The 18,923-nt window shown below is 43.9% G+C and overlaps 1 protein-coding gene across 3 annotated transcripts in view; it reads right to left on the bottom strand.

The window, feature by feature from the left end:
• The window catches only part of FHOD3 (formin homology 2 domain containing 3), a 475,942-nt gene that overhangs the window by 248,798 nt on the left and 208,221 nt on the right, over positions 1 to 18,923 (bottom strand). For all 3 annotated transcript variants that reach the window (XM_042910026.1, XM_042910027.1, XM_042910028.1), the window contains exon 5: positions 13,020 to 13,125. In XM_042910026.1, the coding sequence (XP_042765960.1) occupies positions 13,020 to 13,125 (106 nt within the window). The remainder of the gene's footprint in view (positions 1 to 13,019; positions 13,126 to 18,923) is intronic.

The raw sequence follows: 18,923 nt of genomic DNA, 5'->3' as shown, positions 1-18,923 counted from the left end.
ATATCTGTTGAGCATCTAACAAGGGATCAAGAAGCAGGCTAAAGCCAGGGCTACAAAAGCTATGACGACACGGTTCCTGCTACCAAGGCACTTCTGTTTCAGAGGCAGGTAAATAATTCCTTGAGATATAAAATGGGTCATACAATGTAAGCCACTTTGCATGTATTTTATTTGCAGAAATCATTTGCTTAAAATCAAGCTATATACCATCTTGACCTACTGACCTAGCAAAATTATCAAAAGGAAAATTCAGTAACTTGGCATTCTTTTCTAAGTACTGAAAACAAATCAACTCATGCTATAGTTCTTCAGGAACAAGAGATCTGTTGGGCTAAAGCTTCAAGATGAGCAGACATGAGCTCTCTCAAACTCTTAGCACAGATCAGCAGCTTCCTTGAGTGTCATGAGCTCTCTTCCCTGGAGACGTTCTATCATTCGTCTATCCTCTCCTTCAGGCAATCTTGCTGAACTCCTAAAATAAGCCTGGCATCAAGGATGGAAACTGACAAGCAGGCACCCAAATATCACCCACAGAATTATCCTAAGGTCTCTGGTCCATAGCAAATGCTTAACAAATACAATCAGCGAGGGAAGTGTCAGGGCCAAGCTATGCACAGAGGACCCAAATATCAGGGGCAAAGAAAGGTCTCCTGCAGAATATCGTACACAAGCCCCATCCTGAGTAAGAGCAGGAATCAAGGGATAAAGTGTGAAGCAGGTGAGGAAGGGCCTCGTAGGCAGATGCCCCAGTCAGAGACAATGCTGAAATGGACTGGACAGACACATACCCTGCAGGACCAAGGTGGGTGCTATGCACAGAGGAGAGCAAGGTCTCCATCCTGAGGATGAGAGGACCCTCTGAAGGATCTACACCAAGGACTGAGGAGACCAGATCGGCACTGCAGAAAGTCAACCCAGGCAATGGGGTACAAAATGGCCTAGAGAGTAAAAGCAAAGAGACCAGTCAGGAGGCTGGTGGCACAGATTGCGAAGGAACAAACGATGGTCTGAAGTCAGAAACTAGAACTGGGAACAAAAATGATGAAAGCACTTGAAAGAGTGAGGGGCAGAGAAGTCCAGATGTGGTGATTGATGATTACAGAGAAGGAGGCAGTGGTCCTGAGCATGATGGAGGACTGCTGTTCACAGACACGATGAATGGGGCCATGGGAGTGCTGACCAAGGAGTAAAGATGGATTAGGTTTGGACATAGTGCACTCAGGACACCCAGGACATGGCTGACTCTGCAGGTCTGGAGACCTTGCACACAAGGCTGGCAGGGGAAGCCACAATGCGAGGAAGAAGAGTAGCATCCTGCTGGGAGGCTGGCCCAATCTACCAAGAGATCCCCAAACTCCAGAAAGCAGGGATCTCTGAACATGACAACTGACATTTCCCCAGCAAATCCTAGGCAAGAAGATAATTTTAATCCATGTTTGGGGCTGGGTTTAAAATTTGCTCAAGACATTCTGTTCTATTATAAACCTGAATTTGTAGTAGAAGCCCTATAAAGGAGATCACATGTGAGATTGGGTTACAGCCAAGGAAATAAAGATTATGATTCAAGGTACCCCTAGCCTGCAGTTCTTCTGGAAAAGTCTACTGAGCAAGGAGGGAAGGATGGGGTGAGGAGGCACATCTTCAGTATGAATAGAGTGGAAAAATTCCTGATGAACACACAGCAATGAGATTTGGTTGTGGAAAATTCCACACACACGAACGGCCAAGTAACTCTGTTTGTCTTTCTTCTATCTCATCTCAGATAAAAGGAAGAAGATGGAGGTTTCTAGTGGAAATGAAAATTCTGGAGAAATCTCTCTGGCTGAAACTGTGACTGAAAGGACTCTTTAGATCAAAGGACTCAGAGATGTGACAGCAGAAAATTTCAAGTTTCTTTTTTTTGTTTTGTTTCATCTGCAAACTTGCCTGAATTTCTGGAGGGCTATGATTCTATATAAAATGCAAGGTGGTCTGTGAGTTCAAGCCCCGCCATTGGGCTCTGTGTTGATAGCTCAGAGCCTGGAGTATGCTTCAGATTCTCATTCTCTCTCATTCTCTCTCCCAAAAAGCAAATAAACATTAAAAAAAAATTGAAAGTTTAAAAAAATGCAAGGAAATTTTTATTTTTTTTATTTATTTTTTTGGAGAAACAGAGAGAGCATGAGCAGGGGAGAGGGGCAAAGGGAGAGAGAGAGAGGGAGAGAGAGAGGGAGAGAGAGAGGGAGAGAGAGAGAGAGAGAGACAGAGACAGAGACAGAGACAGAGACAGACAATCTTAAACAGGTTACACAGTCAGCATGAAGCCCAAGGCAGGGCTCAATCCCATGGCCCTAGGATCATGATCTGAGCTGAAATCAGGAGTCAGGTGCTCAACCGACTGAGCCACCCAGGTGCTCCAAGGCAAATTTTAAAGAAGCATCTAGTAAGTCCAGGAATTAATCAAGATTAAACTACGATACAAATATTACATAAAACCATTCAACTCTACCATTTCTTATAAGCAAAAATGGTCCCGTCAGCAATTTCACCTGATTTAGCCTAGATGCTCCATGTTGAAAATAGTGTTTGCCAGGTAGACCTAGCAGTCTACTGCTTTGTAAAGACTGCTTCATGCAAAGCATTCCTGTTACTACATAATGTTTGCTATATTCAACAGTATTAATGACTGATTTTTACTTCAGGAAAATTAACGCTTGAAAGATAAACCTTATTAACCCTAAAGCAAAATTACCAGGAAATAAACATTCTCTAATTACAGGGGAATGGGGAAACACTGGGGTTAGAGGGAAAATCAAAATCATGTTTACAGCTGAAGTGTCCACGTAGAGTTAGAAACTAAAGGCAAGCAGGGGCGCCTGGGTGGCTCAGCTGGTTAAGCAACTGACTTCGGCTCAGGTCACGATCTCGCGGTTCACGAGTTCGAGCCCTGCATTGAGCTCTGTGCTGGTGGCTCAGAGCCCAGAGCCTGCTTCCAATTCTGCGTCTCCCTCTCTCTCTGCCCCTCCCCTGCTCATGCCCTCTCTCCCAAAAATATATAAAACCTTTAAAAAAAATTGAGACAAAGAAACTGCAGGCAAATAGCCTACTGGCTGCCAAATGTGGTGAGGGGCTCAGGCTGCAGCATGTCACCTGCAGTCTCTCCCAGTAACTTCCTCTCCCACCTGAGCACGGAGAGGAAAAACAAAGGGCACTTTGTCTCATCGGAGGTCAGGACCCAGCTCTGGTCTCTCACTGCCTCCTCGAGTTTTTCTCCTCCTCCTGACACGTCCATTCCTATGTATGGCCCTGCAGACCAGGTCCGTGCCAAGGCACAGACCACCAGCAATAATGATTCAGTAACGTAACCAGAAAAAATGGCACCACACAAGCAGCCTCCAAGCTATCTTCCTACCAATCTACCCAGATAACCAAAGAGAGGCGCCAGTGGACAAGAGATTCCATCAGCCGTGAGATGAGGGGTAGCCAATCACACACTGCTGGTTCTGAGGCCCATCAACATACATAAGAGATTGCAGTGGGTTCAAGGGGAACACTGGGCCCAGCATCCAATTCCCTATTTTGGAAAACGCAACATTATAGAAGATCATGGAGAAAAGTTGAACAAACCCACAATAACGCATGATCTGGGCAGGCCAAGGAAGAGACGTGAACTGCCCCAGTGTGACCCCATTTTGGGCCTCTGTGCACAAATGGACTGGAAGGGAAGGACAGAACTGCATCTCTCAGCTATTCTCTGACTCAGTTTTTGTTGTTGTTGTTTTAAGAGACAGAGAGAAAGAGAGAGAGAGAGTCAGAGAAAGAGGGAGAGAGAGAATCCCAGACAGACTCTGTGCTGCCAGTGCAGAGCCTGACACTGGACTTGACCCCACAAACTGCAAGATCATGACCTGAACCAAAACTGAGAGTCAGATGCTCAACCAACGGAGCCACCCATGTGCCCCTCGCTGACTCAGTTTTTTTAAAAGGGGTGCAGGCCTGATGCAGGGTAGAGATGGCAGGGGGACAAGAGGGCCACAGATGGGACATTCAGAGTGCTCTGGGGGTGCCACTTCTGCCACCATACACCAATAGCAGCAGCCGGAAGAATTCAGGCTCCCTCCCCAAGCAGGAAGGGCTGTGGTTTTCCCGGCACTGACCAAATTTCTCAGCAGTGTGGCTGGTTCCGCCTGGAGGCCACATCACCAACGGCATGCCAAGTGCGTGAGCAAAAGGATTAGGTTGAGGTCAGACACAGCCAGGGCACAGAGAAGGTTAGATGCCAAAAGCATAGGTTTCAACATGGGGAAAGATAAAACCAACAAAACAAGAAGACCATATCCTCCAGCTTCAAGCGGCCCACCTTTGGCCGTGGGTTGGCGAATGCCCCAAACCACCAGACCAAACCTCCATCAGGCAGGCTACTGGCCTAAGTGCAAAAAGAAAAGATTCAGACATGTAAATACAGAGGAAAAGGAGCTAACTCTCTCACTGTCTTCACCAAGTTATTGCTACAAATAAGGAACCCCGGCCCCAGACACAGAGTGTCCCTGTTTGCAGCAAAAACACACCCAAGGGTGGGGGCATGGTGAGCAAGACCATTCCCAGGAGACAACACTCCAAAACCCAATTTACGAAACAAGTAAACAAGAAAAAAAAAACCCAAACAACTTTCTCACTCTATCAATGTGGGAAATATCAGGCCCAGTTCAAAAATAAGATGAAACAAGAATGAATATAAAACATCCAAGAGGATGGGGCACGTGGGTGGCTCAGTCGGTTAAGCGTCCGACTTCGGCTCGGGTCATGATCTCACGGCTTGTGAGTTCGAGCCGCGTGTCGGGCTCTGTGCTGACATCTCAGAGCCTGGAGCCTGCTTTGGATTCTGTGTCTCACTCTCTTTCTGCCCCTCCCCTGTTCACGCTCTCTGTCTCAACAAAACATTTTAAAAAATTTAAAAAAAAACCACCCAAGAGGAGTATACACAAAATTCTTTCCCAAAGTCAAAGGAAGTAGACATCTCACACAAGAGTCTGATGCACACATACTGGAGTTTTACTCCTGAGGAAGATTTGCCCCGGGGACACAGAAGGGCATGTAAGCAGTAGTTTTGAATTTTCAAGTAAAGATGTCAATTCTTCCCAAATTAATCGACAGATTTAACACAATGACAACCAAAATTACAAACCACTTTTTAAAAAGGAGTATAAAATTCATTGTTAGTAATAAGGGTGCCCTAATCACCAGGAGTAACAAAGATCACAGAGAAGGATCACCCCAGGCCTGGAGTAAATGAACAGAAAGGAACATGGGTGGGAGCATAAATTTCCATATCCTTTCTCAGGACAATGATTCAATCCCAAACAAGGTGCACATGTACGTACCTTCTAACACAACAACTGTATCCTCAAGACTTTCACCCCAGGTAACATACAAGCAACTCCCAGAGGGTTGCAGGCTACGAGGTGTTATCAGTCTGCTGAAGGTGCTGTAACAAATACCACAGACTAGGGGTATAGGCAGCAGAAATTTCTCAGTTTTGGAGGCTGCAAGTCCAAGATCAAGGTGTTGGCATAACTCATTCCTTCTGAGACCTCTCTCCTTAGCTTGTCTGTCTTCTCCCTGGGTGTTCACATCCCCCTCCCTCACAGATCTGTCTTTATCTCTTTCGATAAGGACACCAGTCATACTGGATTGGGGTCCACCCTAATAACCTCGTTTTAAGCATCTCTTTAAAGGCCCCATCTTCAAATACAGTCATATCCAGAGGTCCTGGGGGTAAGACTTCAGCAGACGAATTTGGGGGAAGTACACAATTCAGCCCATAACAGGTGGTTACTACATTGATATCATTGACTATTATTGATAATAACTGTCAGAGTTACAACTCAATCCTTTATTCAGGTCTTTCTATGAGCCCTGTAACCTTCATAACACTCCTAAAATTAGATATCTCCCTGGAAGCTGCACTTTAAAGAAGTTAAATAATTGCACCGAGGTCTAAGATATGTCACAAAGCCAGCTTCCAAGGTGTGTATTTTCAAGCCACTCCCTTCTGGCAGACACAGCTGACAACGTATTTAAAGGACACTTCATTTTTGCAAAAGGCATGTGGGAAGCAGGCATGTATATATGTGAGTAGAAAATGGTTTCCATCTTTGTTCAGTAGGATTATAGGTGATTTTTATGTTTTTTTTCCTTTCTTTGCCATTTGCTTTCCATACTCTTGTGTGTCCACGGACTGCACAATGAAAAGCAATTGTAAAAGGCTATTTCTGCTTTAAGAAAAATCTGTATATCACTCAGTTTTACTCTCTTTTCTTTTCAGACACGTCCATCTTGGATTGTCTCTATTCTGCTGGCCTTGACACTCTGACATTCTCTCTGGGTCATACCTGGATCCCTCCTTTGGTGCATGGACAGTGAGGACTTTCTGCCGTTGAGTCCAAGGGACATGATTTAGGACATGAAAGCCTTGCTTTTATCACCTTACAAGTGCAACCAATGCAGCAAGTCTCCAACAGGAATCTTCTGGTCAACATGCTCTTGCCTCAGTCAGCGACTCCACCTACTCTCAGCCTGTTCCCCAAATTCAGAACTTTGGATGGAAATTCAGACTGTAGGATGCCACTACCTGTGTGGTGCCAGGATTTCTCTCCCCAGATATTCATATAATAGCTCGGATGGGGAAGGCAACAGAGGACAGTGCTGATCGCGTATTAAGAAACGCCACGGTGAGGGGCACCTGGCTCAGTCGGTTAAGCATCCGACTTAGGCTCAGGTCATGATCTCGCTGCTCATGGGTTCAAGCCCTGTGTCACGCTCTGTGCTGACAGCTCGGAGCCTGGAGCCTGCTTCAGATTCTGTGTCTCCTTCTCTCTCTCCCCATCCCCCACCCACTCATGCTCTCTCTCCCTCAAAAATAAACATTAAAAAAAAAATGCCAGGATGGGATAGAATAAAAAAAAACGTCGTGTTGGACTTGAGATCCAAGTTCACAAAGCAGCAACGACAGCACAACATATGCCCAGCTAGGACAGAGCTAGACTCTTCTACTTTACATCACTGTAACCCTGGTTTCACAGATTGCGATTTCATTAGGCATGTGATTTCACATGCCTCTGGGGCACAGAGGCAACAAAGCGGAACAACCCAGGGGCAACACACAAAAGAGTGGTGGAAACGGAGATCAAGAGAGCCCATGAGCTCCCTGTGAAGGAAGCTGCTTCTTCTAACTCTCGCTAATTATGGCCACGCAGCAATAAAGACCCTGTGTTGGCCTGAGCTTTCAGTTTTACAGAAGAAGCCATATATCTATAATTTTATGTCCAATCCCTCAATTCTTAAACGTTCATAACTGGGCCACCTGGGTGGCTCAGTCTGTTAAGCTACCGACTCTTGGTTTCACTCAGGTCATGATGAGTCCTTCAGTTCGGGCCCCACATCGGGCTCTGTGCTGACAGTGTGGAGCCTGCGTGGCATTCTCTCTCCCTCTCTGTCTGCCCCTCCCCCTGCTTGCATGCTGTCTCAAAATAAATAAACATCAAATAAATAAATAAAAACGTTCATAACTATTGTAAAAAATTTTGAACATACTCTATGAGGCAAATAAAACACCTGCAGGTTCAGTCTGGCCTCATGGGGTGCCAATTTGTGCCAGCCATCATGATTCCCTCCTGGGAATAGTCCCGGTCATATGGACTTAGCATGAGGAGGGACATCTGATGAGAAAGAACTCCATCACTGACAGTGGCTTCAACCCCCAAGGGCTGGTGACAGTCTAGGGGGTGACCCAGATACCTGTGCAACTGTGTCATCCACACCAAAGTCTGGCCACGTGGCTGCCATGATTGATCCCTTAAGTCCTGACCAAACATCCTGATGTACTCATCTCACAAGAGGAAGGTTCCTCCAACACAGGTCAGGTGTGCCCCAGGACAAGCGTAAGGGAGTCAAGAGTAAGGCCCGGCCATTCAGGAGTAAACATGGTACCAAGGACCTGAGCTTGGTTCAGGAGGTGAGTAGCTCCCCACTTCTGCTCCCATCCTCCCACTTTGGGGCCGGTTTGGGCCCCTTCCTATGCTCCCAGCCTATAGTCTGAACGAAACCTCTGTCCTCCTCCTTTGTTCTGAAATGCCAAAAACACAGACTTCTAAGTTCTGCCAGGGTGGAAGATTTTGGTTTAAACACCATTTGTTCATTTTGCACCACCACCTAAGATCACAAACCTCTTTGCACTCTGTCTATAATGTGTCTTTTCCAGATGACGCTGGTGCTGACAACCTGCCCCCCCGCCCCCGGGCAGAAGTCTTGAACCTCATTAAGAGATCCCCTGACATGGAAGGCATTTTCCCCCCAGAGTAGAATACAGTTAAGTGATATTTGGCAGGGCACTGAAATTCTCTGGTTCTGGTTTTCCCAAAGCTACCTGAAATCTGGATGTTGTTGTTTTGGTTTTTTTTTAGGTCAAATGTTCTGATTTTTCAATGTTGACAGGCATGAAAACATTTTTTAAGATGCATTATAGGGACAAACAAAAGTTTGTCCTAAAAATGCAGTTTTCTCCTAAAATGAAAGGGTTGAGCTATAGGAGTTCTAAGACCTTATCCACCTCTGATAACGACAGTGGTGTTTTTTTGATTAATGGGTACTTTGCTTCAGGTGAAATGATCAAATCAGACTTCTCCATGTAAAACTAGCCCTTAAGAGGCAGCTTCCCTTGAAGTACAGCCAGAAAAGGCAGCTGATCTCACGGATTCTACTCATCTCTTTCTCATCCCCCACCCCCCACCCCGAAGCTGATCCCCTCATACACACATAATCTCTAAATATGTAAGGTGTATGAGATACAACAGGTGAAGTGGCCAGGGCATGCCTGTATCTTGCTGTCATCGTCATGTCCCCAGGGCTTAAAGGGGGCCCCCCATGAAGGCTCAGTATGTGTGCAGAAAGTTCCCAGGAATATACCATTCGAGGTCCTACTTGAATAAGAATAATTGCGAGGTACAAAATTCCACAGGAGACTTATATTAAATACTGGCTATCTTGAAAAACTTTAGGTCATTAGCTAGAACCATCCAAGAATAATAAGTCAGATAAATATTATTTCTGCATGTTGTGCATTTAGACTTCTTCCCAGCAGCTGGCTCACATTTTCAGAGAGCACTGGGCTACACCATAACTCAAAACCTATCTTTACTGCTCAGCAGATACATCCTCTACTAAAAGCAACACATTCCTAGGCCTTAAAAAAAAAAAAAAAAAAAGCTGACAGACAGCTGAGCACAAAAATAAAGATAAATGAATCGAGTTCTAAAAGCAGATGTGGAAAGCACTGGGTTCTCCAAATGCTCGTTTCCTTTGGATCTGGGGGACTCACACATGGTCCCACAGAGCACAGCTCCTGAGGTAACTTCATGAAGGCACACCCTCCCTGACAGGGTTTTGACCACCAATCTACTTTTGAGGTTGTAAGACTTTACAGTGATGCAGTTCTGAGGCTCTGGGTAGAGGTCGGTCAGCTCTTCTCCAGCAGCTGAAGTGCACACCCCCAGCCACCTGACATGTTGGGCTCTCACACTGTAGGCCATGATACTTCTACTCTAACAGCTCCAGGGCCCACAGGGGTAAGCTGGCTTACCCCACCCTGACAGCTCCTTCCTAGGGAAACCACAACAAAGGTGCTTGCCCTCTCCCTCTGCCTCATGACTGACCCCCATGCTTCTCCTGAGTGGCCTCCGTGGGGCACTCTGTGTTCTCCCCAGGAAACTGTGAGTTACAAAGCTATAAAACACTTTGCACTTTCTCTCTGGATCTGCATCTGGCCTCGCCATACTTCACCCAAGGTAATAGGGTTGAAATGAGGTTAAACAAAGAGGCCATTCAAAGGTTGTCCTTGATTGCAAATGTCTGGTGTTCTGCCGGCGGCTGATCACCATCTAAAAAAGCCTACAAGAGAAGTTCTTCAAAGTCAGGAAGGGGTGACTCAACATGCGGGCTGAGAAAAATGATAGTTTCCTTATATAAAAACACAAAAGTCACACCCTGAGAAATCTGTCATTTACATCCCTCAGAAGGTACCTTCCTGGCATGGATTCTGGTCAGATACATCAAAATGTGCTGATGTTTGCACACAGCGCCCTGGTCACACCGAGTCTACTGAGACTTAGCTCGAGCGAGGCAGGCAGGGAAAGGCACCTCCATTCCATGGAAAACAGAGTGCCTCGTAAGTAACCTCAGTGGAGGGAGAACTTGTTCATTTTCCAGGGAACATCTGGGGAGCTTCTGGTCTTCAATCAACAAACACAAATGGAGAGGAAAAATCTGAAGGCAAGGCCCTAGTGGTGGCAATGAAAGGGTGGAGCCTCCTGCTATTTTAGGAAGAGAGGTCTGCAGCAAGGGTTTGACCTCGGTGGCATTTTCTACACAGACAAGCAGCACATGGGTGACAGGACTCTCCCCTGGTTGTGTTTGGGTATTCTGATTCTTAAAAATGTGGCAGTTGACTTTGGCACTTTCCCAGTACTACAACTGCAAGTTAATAAACCATTGCCAGTTTAACGAGAAGCATTAAGGTGGAGAGCCTCACTAAAGTATTCTACATCAGTAACATCTTTCCCGACCAGGCAACACAATTCACACAGTTCACCATTTGGGGGCCTTGTACAGCCACTGAGATTACCCTGCCCTCAGTCAGGAGGGAGTGAGGGCTGAACTCTTTCCTCCTAACTTGGTCTGTGTGGCAGGCACTGGTGATCGTCAGGCCCAGAGCCACCCTGCCCTGCCCTGAGAGTCCAGAAAGCCAAGTCATCTGCCAGCCTCCTTTGCAGCTACAGGTGCTCATGTGACCCAGTTCCAACCTGTGGGAAACGTGTACGAGGGGCTTTCGACAAAAATGTGGCCTTCTTGCTAAGGGCTGACCCCACCTACCAGGGCCATCCCCCTCAACCCAGGCTTGGCTGTAGATCAATGTGAAGGTTTACACTGATGGTTTACCCCATAAAAATACACACACACACACACACACACACACACACACTCCTAGATGAGGGTCATGAGAAATTAAATACATAGATGGTTATAATATTCGTTCTATAGAGGGGTGTGTGTGTGTGTGTGTGTGTGTGTGTGTGTATGTGTGTATACTTTAAACATAACAAAAAACCCTACTGTGTGGACCCACTATTCAGAATTAGGTAATTTTAGATTTATTTCCTTCCAGGAGGTTCAACTTATGAACATCCATATGTCAGGTAGAAAATAAACTAGACAAGTTTCCCTTGTCCTTATCTTGGTGCCTTCCCCCCCTTCTAGGTATTGGACCCGTGTGAAACAAAAGCCTAGGATGAGAATCTCTTCAGACACCAAGCTGCACGGACAGGCAACAGTGGGACCAAGTGTGCGGTTCATTTGTCTACACAAATCCCACAAGTTTCCATGTTTTCATTATGGGGAGAGAAATCATCAAATTCATCCTGAAGCCATCTCTACTGACAACTTGTAATGAGGATCAACCACACGCCCGGGAAAAGATTGAAGATGGGTAGAAAGAGGCGACTTCCCAGCCTCCCCAGCACCATGGAGAAGCAGAAGGCTGAGGAACACTCTCTCACACACACACTCGGCATTTATCAAGAAGAACAGAAACCATGACCACTGCCTTGAAAATATGTCCTTAATTTTTTTTTTCTTAACGAGCCCTAAGTTTTCTTTCTCGCTTTTTGCCTCTATGGCTCCCCAGGGACAGGGTCCAAGAGGGCAGGACTCAGTTCGCTGTGCTGGGTACCAAGACAGGTCAGGAGGTTTCTGCTCAGGGTAAAACACAACAGGAACTGCAGGAGACAGTTTCACTTTGCCTGTCTCATTCAAGCCTGACCATGGATATCTGATACTAAATCATGTTTCATGCACTTGTCCTTCACCCAAGGGAAAAGGAAAAGCAGTATGTCCCCCCTATGTGAACAGGGAGATAAAGCTGTGGGGTTGCAGGTATACGTGAAGAGGAGACGAGATGTTCCCTCCGGGCCCAGGCATGGCCCCTGCTTGACCATGCCCAAGAGAAAGGGACTTGATTGGGTAACTACTCCACATCTTTGAGTCTCAAATCTTCCAGTTGTAAAAATGGAAATAATATTGAACTACATTAAATCTCTCCTTTGACCTATAGTTCAAAACTGTTGATAGCAGTCATTTCTTAGAGTCCAACCTAATAATTCCTGCTCTCCCTTGTCACATTTTTATGGGATCAAGTAAAACTATTTATATGAAGGTGGGCAAAAATACTATAACCAAAGAGCATTAATTTTATGAACGGGAACAGTAATCAGTGCTTCAAACACCACATGTACCTCACTTAAAAAAAAAAATGAGGGGCACCTGAAAGTCTGACTCTTGATTTTGGCTCAGGTCACGATCTTCTGGTTGGTGGGATAGAGCCCTGAGTCAGGCTCTGGGCTGACTGCACAGAGCCTACTTGAGATTCTCTCTCCCCCCTTTCCCCCCACTCTCTCCCCGTCTCTCTCTCTCTCTCTCTCTCAAAAATTAACATTTTTTTGAAAAATGAAATTATACAGATAGCTTTCCAGAATCATTCCTTAAAATCCAAGTTGTGGGCCCACCCCAAACCTACCGAGTCACAAACATGAAAACCCAGTGAGGAATGTATGCTTCTGACAAGCATTCTCAGTAATAACCCAAGTTATTGATTTCCCAGGAAAGAAATTGGCCTCTTTGGTTTGGGGTGACTTTCTGCTGAAATGCAGGCCCCCGTAGTGTGTTTCTTTCCTCACCAAATAAAAGGGATTGTAGAGAACCTCCTGAGAAGGAGTATTTTCCTTAATAACCAGGAAGAGGTGTGAGGCAAAAATGAGCTCAGTCACCGATTAGTTACCAGGAAGTGATAAAACCTGAAGAAAGTGTCATCTTTTGCTCGGGGGTGTCTTTATCATCTTACTCTGTAATCCAAGTCTTTTTCAAAGCTCTCAGTATCGAAGTTTCTGGAAGCAATGCCAGGGCCCCCTTGCAGCGGGCACATCAGAACTTACCCCTCAGAATGTAGTTCTGATAGTTCTGGTCTGCCTCAGCTCCCACCTTGATCAAACAGGTCAGACCTTCAGCCACTACAAATTCATGCACCAAATCCTTGTCATCCTGGGCAGGAAAGGAGAGAGAAAAAAGACTTCAAATACTGTCCCAGTCCATGCTCTGTCCACGCTGTTAAAACTATGTACGAGCCTTTGAAGCCAGACTGACCTCTAAAGAGTGTTCTGCTCTATTCAAATGAGGCATCTTAACTGTTGCCAGAGGAATTTTACAACCAGTCTCCACGTTGTTGTTTGCCAAAGACCAATTATTGCCTTCTGGGCAATCTAATAAAGATAAAGCAAATGAATCCCCTGTCAAGAATATTTATAGTGTTCTGTTTTTCATTCTTCAAAAATCACCAGGCTCTGCTTCCCCACAGGTCCCTCGGGACGGGCCACATGAAGCTTGCTGGGTTTTAGCAACAGGAAACGTTCGATTGCAGCACAGACCATCAAGTGGCAGATTCAAAGCCACTCGTGTGTTCCAAAAGACCGTCCTTAAGGTCAGTGGTTACAAGGGTCTTGCACATGGTATCTAAGTGAGGAAGAAGTTTCTCCTCCTCCCAAGTTGCGTTGCAGGACAAGCCAGGAGGCACATGACCAGCCGTGCATCTGGATCAACCACATCTGTCTGCAAAGGGGCCGCCTCAGGAGGCCGCAGGAAGTCACAGGAGGCAGGACGTGGAAGGAATCTCAGGGACCATCTAATGCAGTGGTTCTCAAAGTCAGGTGTCCAGACTCACCGGCAGCATGAGCATCACCTGGGCACTTGTTACGAATGCAAATACCCCAATTTACTGCATAGAAAATTCTACCATGAGGCTCAGCAATCTGTGCTTAACGCATCCCCCCAGGTGACTCAGAGATGCTCAGATGGTTCTCACCCCTGACTCCTTCACATGAGGATCATCTAGGGAATCTTTAAAAAGAAATAGGAAGCAGGACCTGCCCAGATGAATTGCATCACAATTTGAGGGCAGGGCTCTGGCTGTGAATAACTTCCCCAGGAAATCCTTAAGGGCAATCACTTCGAGGACCATTGATCTAAGCCTACCTTCTCTTTACAGAAGACTCAACACTTGGGCTGAGATCACCTATGTCCAGCCAGCGCCCAAGCCCAATCATTTTCTGCAGTACCAAGTTCTACAGAGCTCTATGAGAGGGATTTTTCCACTAGTGTCTCAGGAGATGTCCTCAATTGGACAATGCCTGGTCTCAGAGGCAGCTAGCGTAAGACTGGAACATTCATCTTCAATTATAACAACAGAGCAAAAATTAAAAAAAACCTCAGTGATGTAAATAGTAGGAAGCTTAATGGAATAATGAATGGTTATTATTATAGGAATGGTCAGCAACCATAGTTTATCTCCAAAAAAGAAAAAAATAATTTAGACAAATGGGCATAATTCTCCTGTCCCTATGTGAAATCAGCCCCTCATTTTGACTTTATGGCATTTTCCAATTATATGGATGGAGGACTTGAGCTAAATGTGGGCAGGCCAGGCGAAGGCTCCCTTTGAACCAAGAAAACACTCTCAACGTTCAGAGGGCACTGGTGGGGGTGGGAGATGCTTGTGCCCTGAAGGTAATGAAAGACAGCTGTGTTAACTCAGACTTTAAGATAATCACGGCTTTAGAAGAGAAAATGGGACAATATCATGAGTTTTTGGAAAATTACTTTACACTCGTATGTATAAAGGAAATAAAAATAATTCTCCCTCCATCCATATCCTTTTCCACCAGCATATGTGAAAAGTGAACATTTAGATGAGCTCATGTCTAGTCAGAAGGTTTTTCCAAGCATGTAACAAATGTTTATTACTTGAACTAAAGCTAGATTCATACATGACTTCATGGTGAAAAAGTGAGAACAAGCCCTCGAGAAACCACTCAAGCTAATCACTAATATTAATACAGCCGAGAGTTGGCTGCCGGGCCAAGGTACTCAACAACCAAATCCTCCGACCAGGGAGACAGTGTTTATGAAGATTCAGAACCTTAACTAAAACGTATGGACATATGTAGATAAGGCACTTAAGAAATAGGCATTTGTGGCTAATAAATTGTGGAGAATGTCTTCCAAATTGGCAATGTAGGAGATTTTGAACACATACCCTAAAATATTTAGGCATTAATAAATGATATTTAAAACACTGGTTTCCAACTAGAATGAAATCAGAACATTAACACCAACTGATCAGGGATTGTCCCTGCATTTCAGAATTTTCTACACTAGCCATACTTCAACCTGTGATCTTTTGTTTTTCTTTTTAATGCTCATCCGTCAAGGAAAACTATTCAGCTCAATGCAAAAGACCAATGGCTTGGTATTTTACACCCTTATACTCTTAAGTTCCAGAAAGAAGCCCTGCATGTAGAAAACACAAGATGACTGAAATGCAGACTATGGGTATGGGAGAAGGTGATCCAAGCCCCAGACAGTTTACGCCTGTGTATCCATTCAATACCCAATGATGCCTGCCTGGTTTAGAGCTATTGACTACATGATACCAGCAAACGCTGCTCAAAACTATCTGTGTGATGAATAAATGGCAGAAATAACATCCCTGAGAATTCAGAGTTAACACCACAGAACTCAGTGAAGGAATGTGCAACAAGACCTCAACCACGTTCATTTTGTTTTTGAATTTTTTTTCTCCAAGGAAAACTTTAAACATATACAGAAGAAGACAGAACAGTTGAGTGACCCTCAGGTGCCAGTCAACTCCTACCAGTCCTGTTTCCCTTACCACCCCATATTAATTTGTCTGTCTGCTGCTGCCCTATTAATTTAAAGGGAATCCCAGACATCACATCACTTAATCCATAAATACTCCAATAAGCATCTCCAAAATACAGAAACTCTTTTTAAAGTTATGTACTCACAATAAAAAACTGATGCTTTAATATTACTAAATGTCCAGTCTGTGACCAAAACTCCAATTGTTTCATAAATACTGTTCCGTTTTTTACATTTTGTACCAGGATCCAAACAAGATCCACATGTGACATTCAGTTGATAAGTTTTAAAGGTCTTTTTAATTCATCTTTTTTGTTTTCCTTGAAATGTAGGTGTTAAGGAAAGTAGGTCATCTGTCCTGTAGAGTAGCCTACAGTCTGGACTTTATTCATTACACCACTGTGGGGAAGATTAGCATGTGCCTCTATCCTACATCATTTTTAAACTGGTACTGCACAGGAGGACATGAGGAGATCCAGAGTTGAATTTGTTGGCTTTAGCACACCACCGATGGGAGTGCGAATTCCCATGAGGAACGACACACAATCTGGCCTTATCTCTTTTCCACCATGTCAGTGCAGGCATTGATGTTCAATACCCAGATCAATTTACATAGGGCTACAAAACTGTGATATTTTAATTCTATTATTCCTCCCCATTAGCTAGAAGATTATGGTAAACAAAACTTCCGTTCAACTACCATTCCATTACCCTAAAGTTTACATAGAGAAGGGTACAATACCTAGGTATTTTATTATGTTTAGTGCAATTGTAAACCTCCTGGAAGAAAACATAGGTGGTAATTCCTTTGACAGCAGTCCTAGCAACATTTTTCTAGACATCTCCTAAGGCAAGGGAAGCACAAAAGCAAAATTAAACCATTGTGGTTATACCAAAATAAAAAGTCTTTGCACAGTGAAGGAAGCCACCAACAGAGCAAAAATGCAACCTATTAACTGGCAGAAGTTATTTATAAATGATATATCTGATAAGGGGTTAATACCCAAAATATATATAGAACCTATACAACACCAACACACACACACACACACACACAATTTGATTTAGAAACGGGCAGATGACCTATAGATACTTTTCTAAAGGAGACATACAGATGGCCAACAGACACATGAAAAGATGCTCATCACGCATCATCAGGGAAATGCAAATTAAAACTATAATGAGGTATTACCTCATACCTGTCAGAATGGCTAAAATCAAAAACAGAAATGACAGGGGTTGGTGAGGATGTAGAGGAAAAATGGAATCCTCGTGCACTGTTAGTTGGTACAGCCACTGTGGAAAAGAGTACGGAGGTTCCTCAAAAAATTAAAAATAGAGTTACTATATGATCCAGTAATGCCACTACATGGTATTCATCCAAAGAAAATGAAAATACTAATGCAAAAAGATATATATACTCCTATGCTTATGGTAGCATTATTTACCATAGCCAATATATGGAAGCAACACAAGTGTCCACGGACAGATGAATGAATAAAGAAGATGTGGTATATCTACCTATATATAGACATATACATCTATATATACACATACATATATACATACAGTGGAATATTACTCAGCCACAAAAAAGAATGAGATCTTGCCATTTGCAGCAACACAGATGGATCTAGAGGCTATAATTTTAAGTGAAATGACTTGAATTTAAGAAACAAAACAGATCCAGAGTAAAAAGTATAGACTCAAATACAGAGAGCTGATGGTTGCCAGAGGAAATGTAGGTGGGGGGATGTATGAAACAGGGAAAGGGAATCAAGAACAGTATAGATGAGCATATAAAATTGTTGAATCATTATTTTATACACCGGAAACTAATATAACACTGCATATTAATTATACTTGAATTAAAAAATTTTTAAAGGCAAAGTGTAAGATAAATGTGAGATTCTTAAACTTTACCCTTTTTCAAAATAATCAGCTGATTCACTAGCATCTTCCTAAGGTGACCTATTCATCATTATTTTTTATTATCATTATGAACTCATCAATGCCAACTTTCTCGATGTCTTTCAATCCATTGTATTTATCATCCTTATTGATGTTGCTATTTTCCAACCACCCAGAAGACCCTTCAACATGCTCCTGAGTTCTTTGTTCTTTTGGCAAGAATCCTAGCAGGACCTGATACCGTCCTTGCTTTAAGGGTTTTTTTTTTGTTTGTTTTTGTTTTTTTTACGCATTTCCTACTCCAGACTTCGAATCAGCTATTTCTCCAAGGATCTATTGTTCCTTTCAGTATCTCAACATCACAACCTTGGGGCTAGTGGTGCTTTAAGTAATAGGCTGACCATTGTTCCTAGTGCTTTTTAGTAAACTTTGAGCTGGAAATATGCTTAGTTGCTTGTTAGTTAGACAATAAACACCATGGGTTCATGCTGATACTTTCAATTAAATTCAGGAATACAGAGTTCTTAACCTCTTTTACCTTTATATCTCCTTTTTCCTCACACTTCAAGAATCTTAATGCTTAACAACTCTAAGAATGACCAAATTAGAACACATACACCAGTCTTAGAACAGCAACACAACACCAGCAGCAGCAATGGGACTATTGCAAACAGTTGACTGGGTGTGTGGTTCCTTTCGTTCTTAGAATATATCTACTCAAAGCACACAAATCACAATGTTTTAAAGTCACTTGGAATAACTAACTCCTCTCTCTTCAGTTTCTGCCACCAACTGGATACTCAATGAGATGAACACAGGTTTTGAAAGAAGTCAAAGCTGAACAGAAACATCAGGCAGGCTGAGGGACTAAATAAATTAGGACGAGGAATGGCATGAGCCTGGCCTTCTGGTGGTACAGTGAGGGTCCAGCCCAACTGTAGCTGGGGATCTGAGTTAAAGAGAAGGATGTCATCAAAGGTAAATAAGTTTCATTTTGTTTGGCTAAGGAACAAGGAGATACAGATGGAACTTTGGGACAATTAGTATAGTGTTTACTAAATTAGAAACCAGAAAGACTAACGACATACACATCTGCTAGAAGGCTATCCAATTCACCCATTGCTTACACAGCCCCAGATACTGTGCTTGGCCCCAAAGACCCAGGGATGAAATCCAGGGAGCTTGCAGACAGCTAGACTCAGACAAGTACCGTA

Source organism: Panthera leo, chromosome D3 (genome assembly GCF_018350215.1).
Source record: "Panthera leo isolate Ple1 chromosome D3, P.leo_Ple1_pat1.1, whole genome shotgun sequence".
NCBI lineage: Eukaryota > Metazoa > Chordata > Mammalia > Carnivora > Felidae > Panthera > Panthera leo.
Note: the sequence above shows the minus strand (reverse complement) of the source record. Positions and strands in the feature narration are given on the sequence as shown.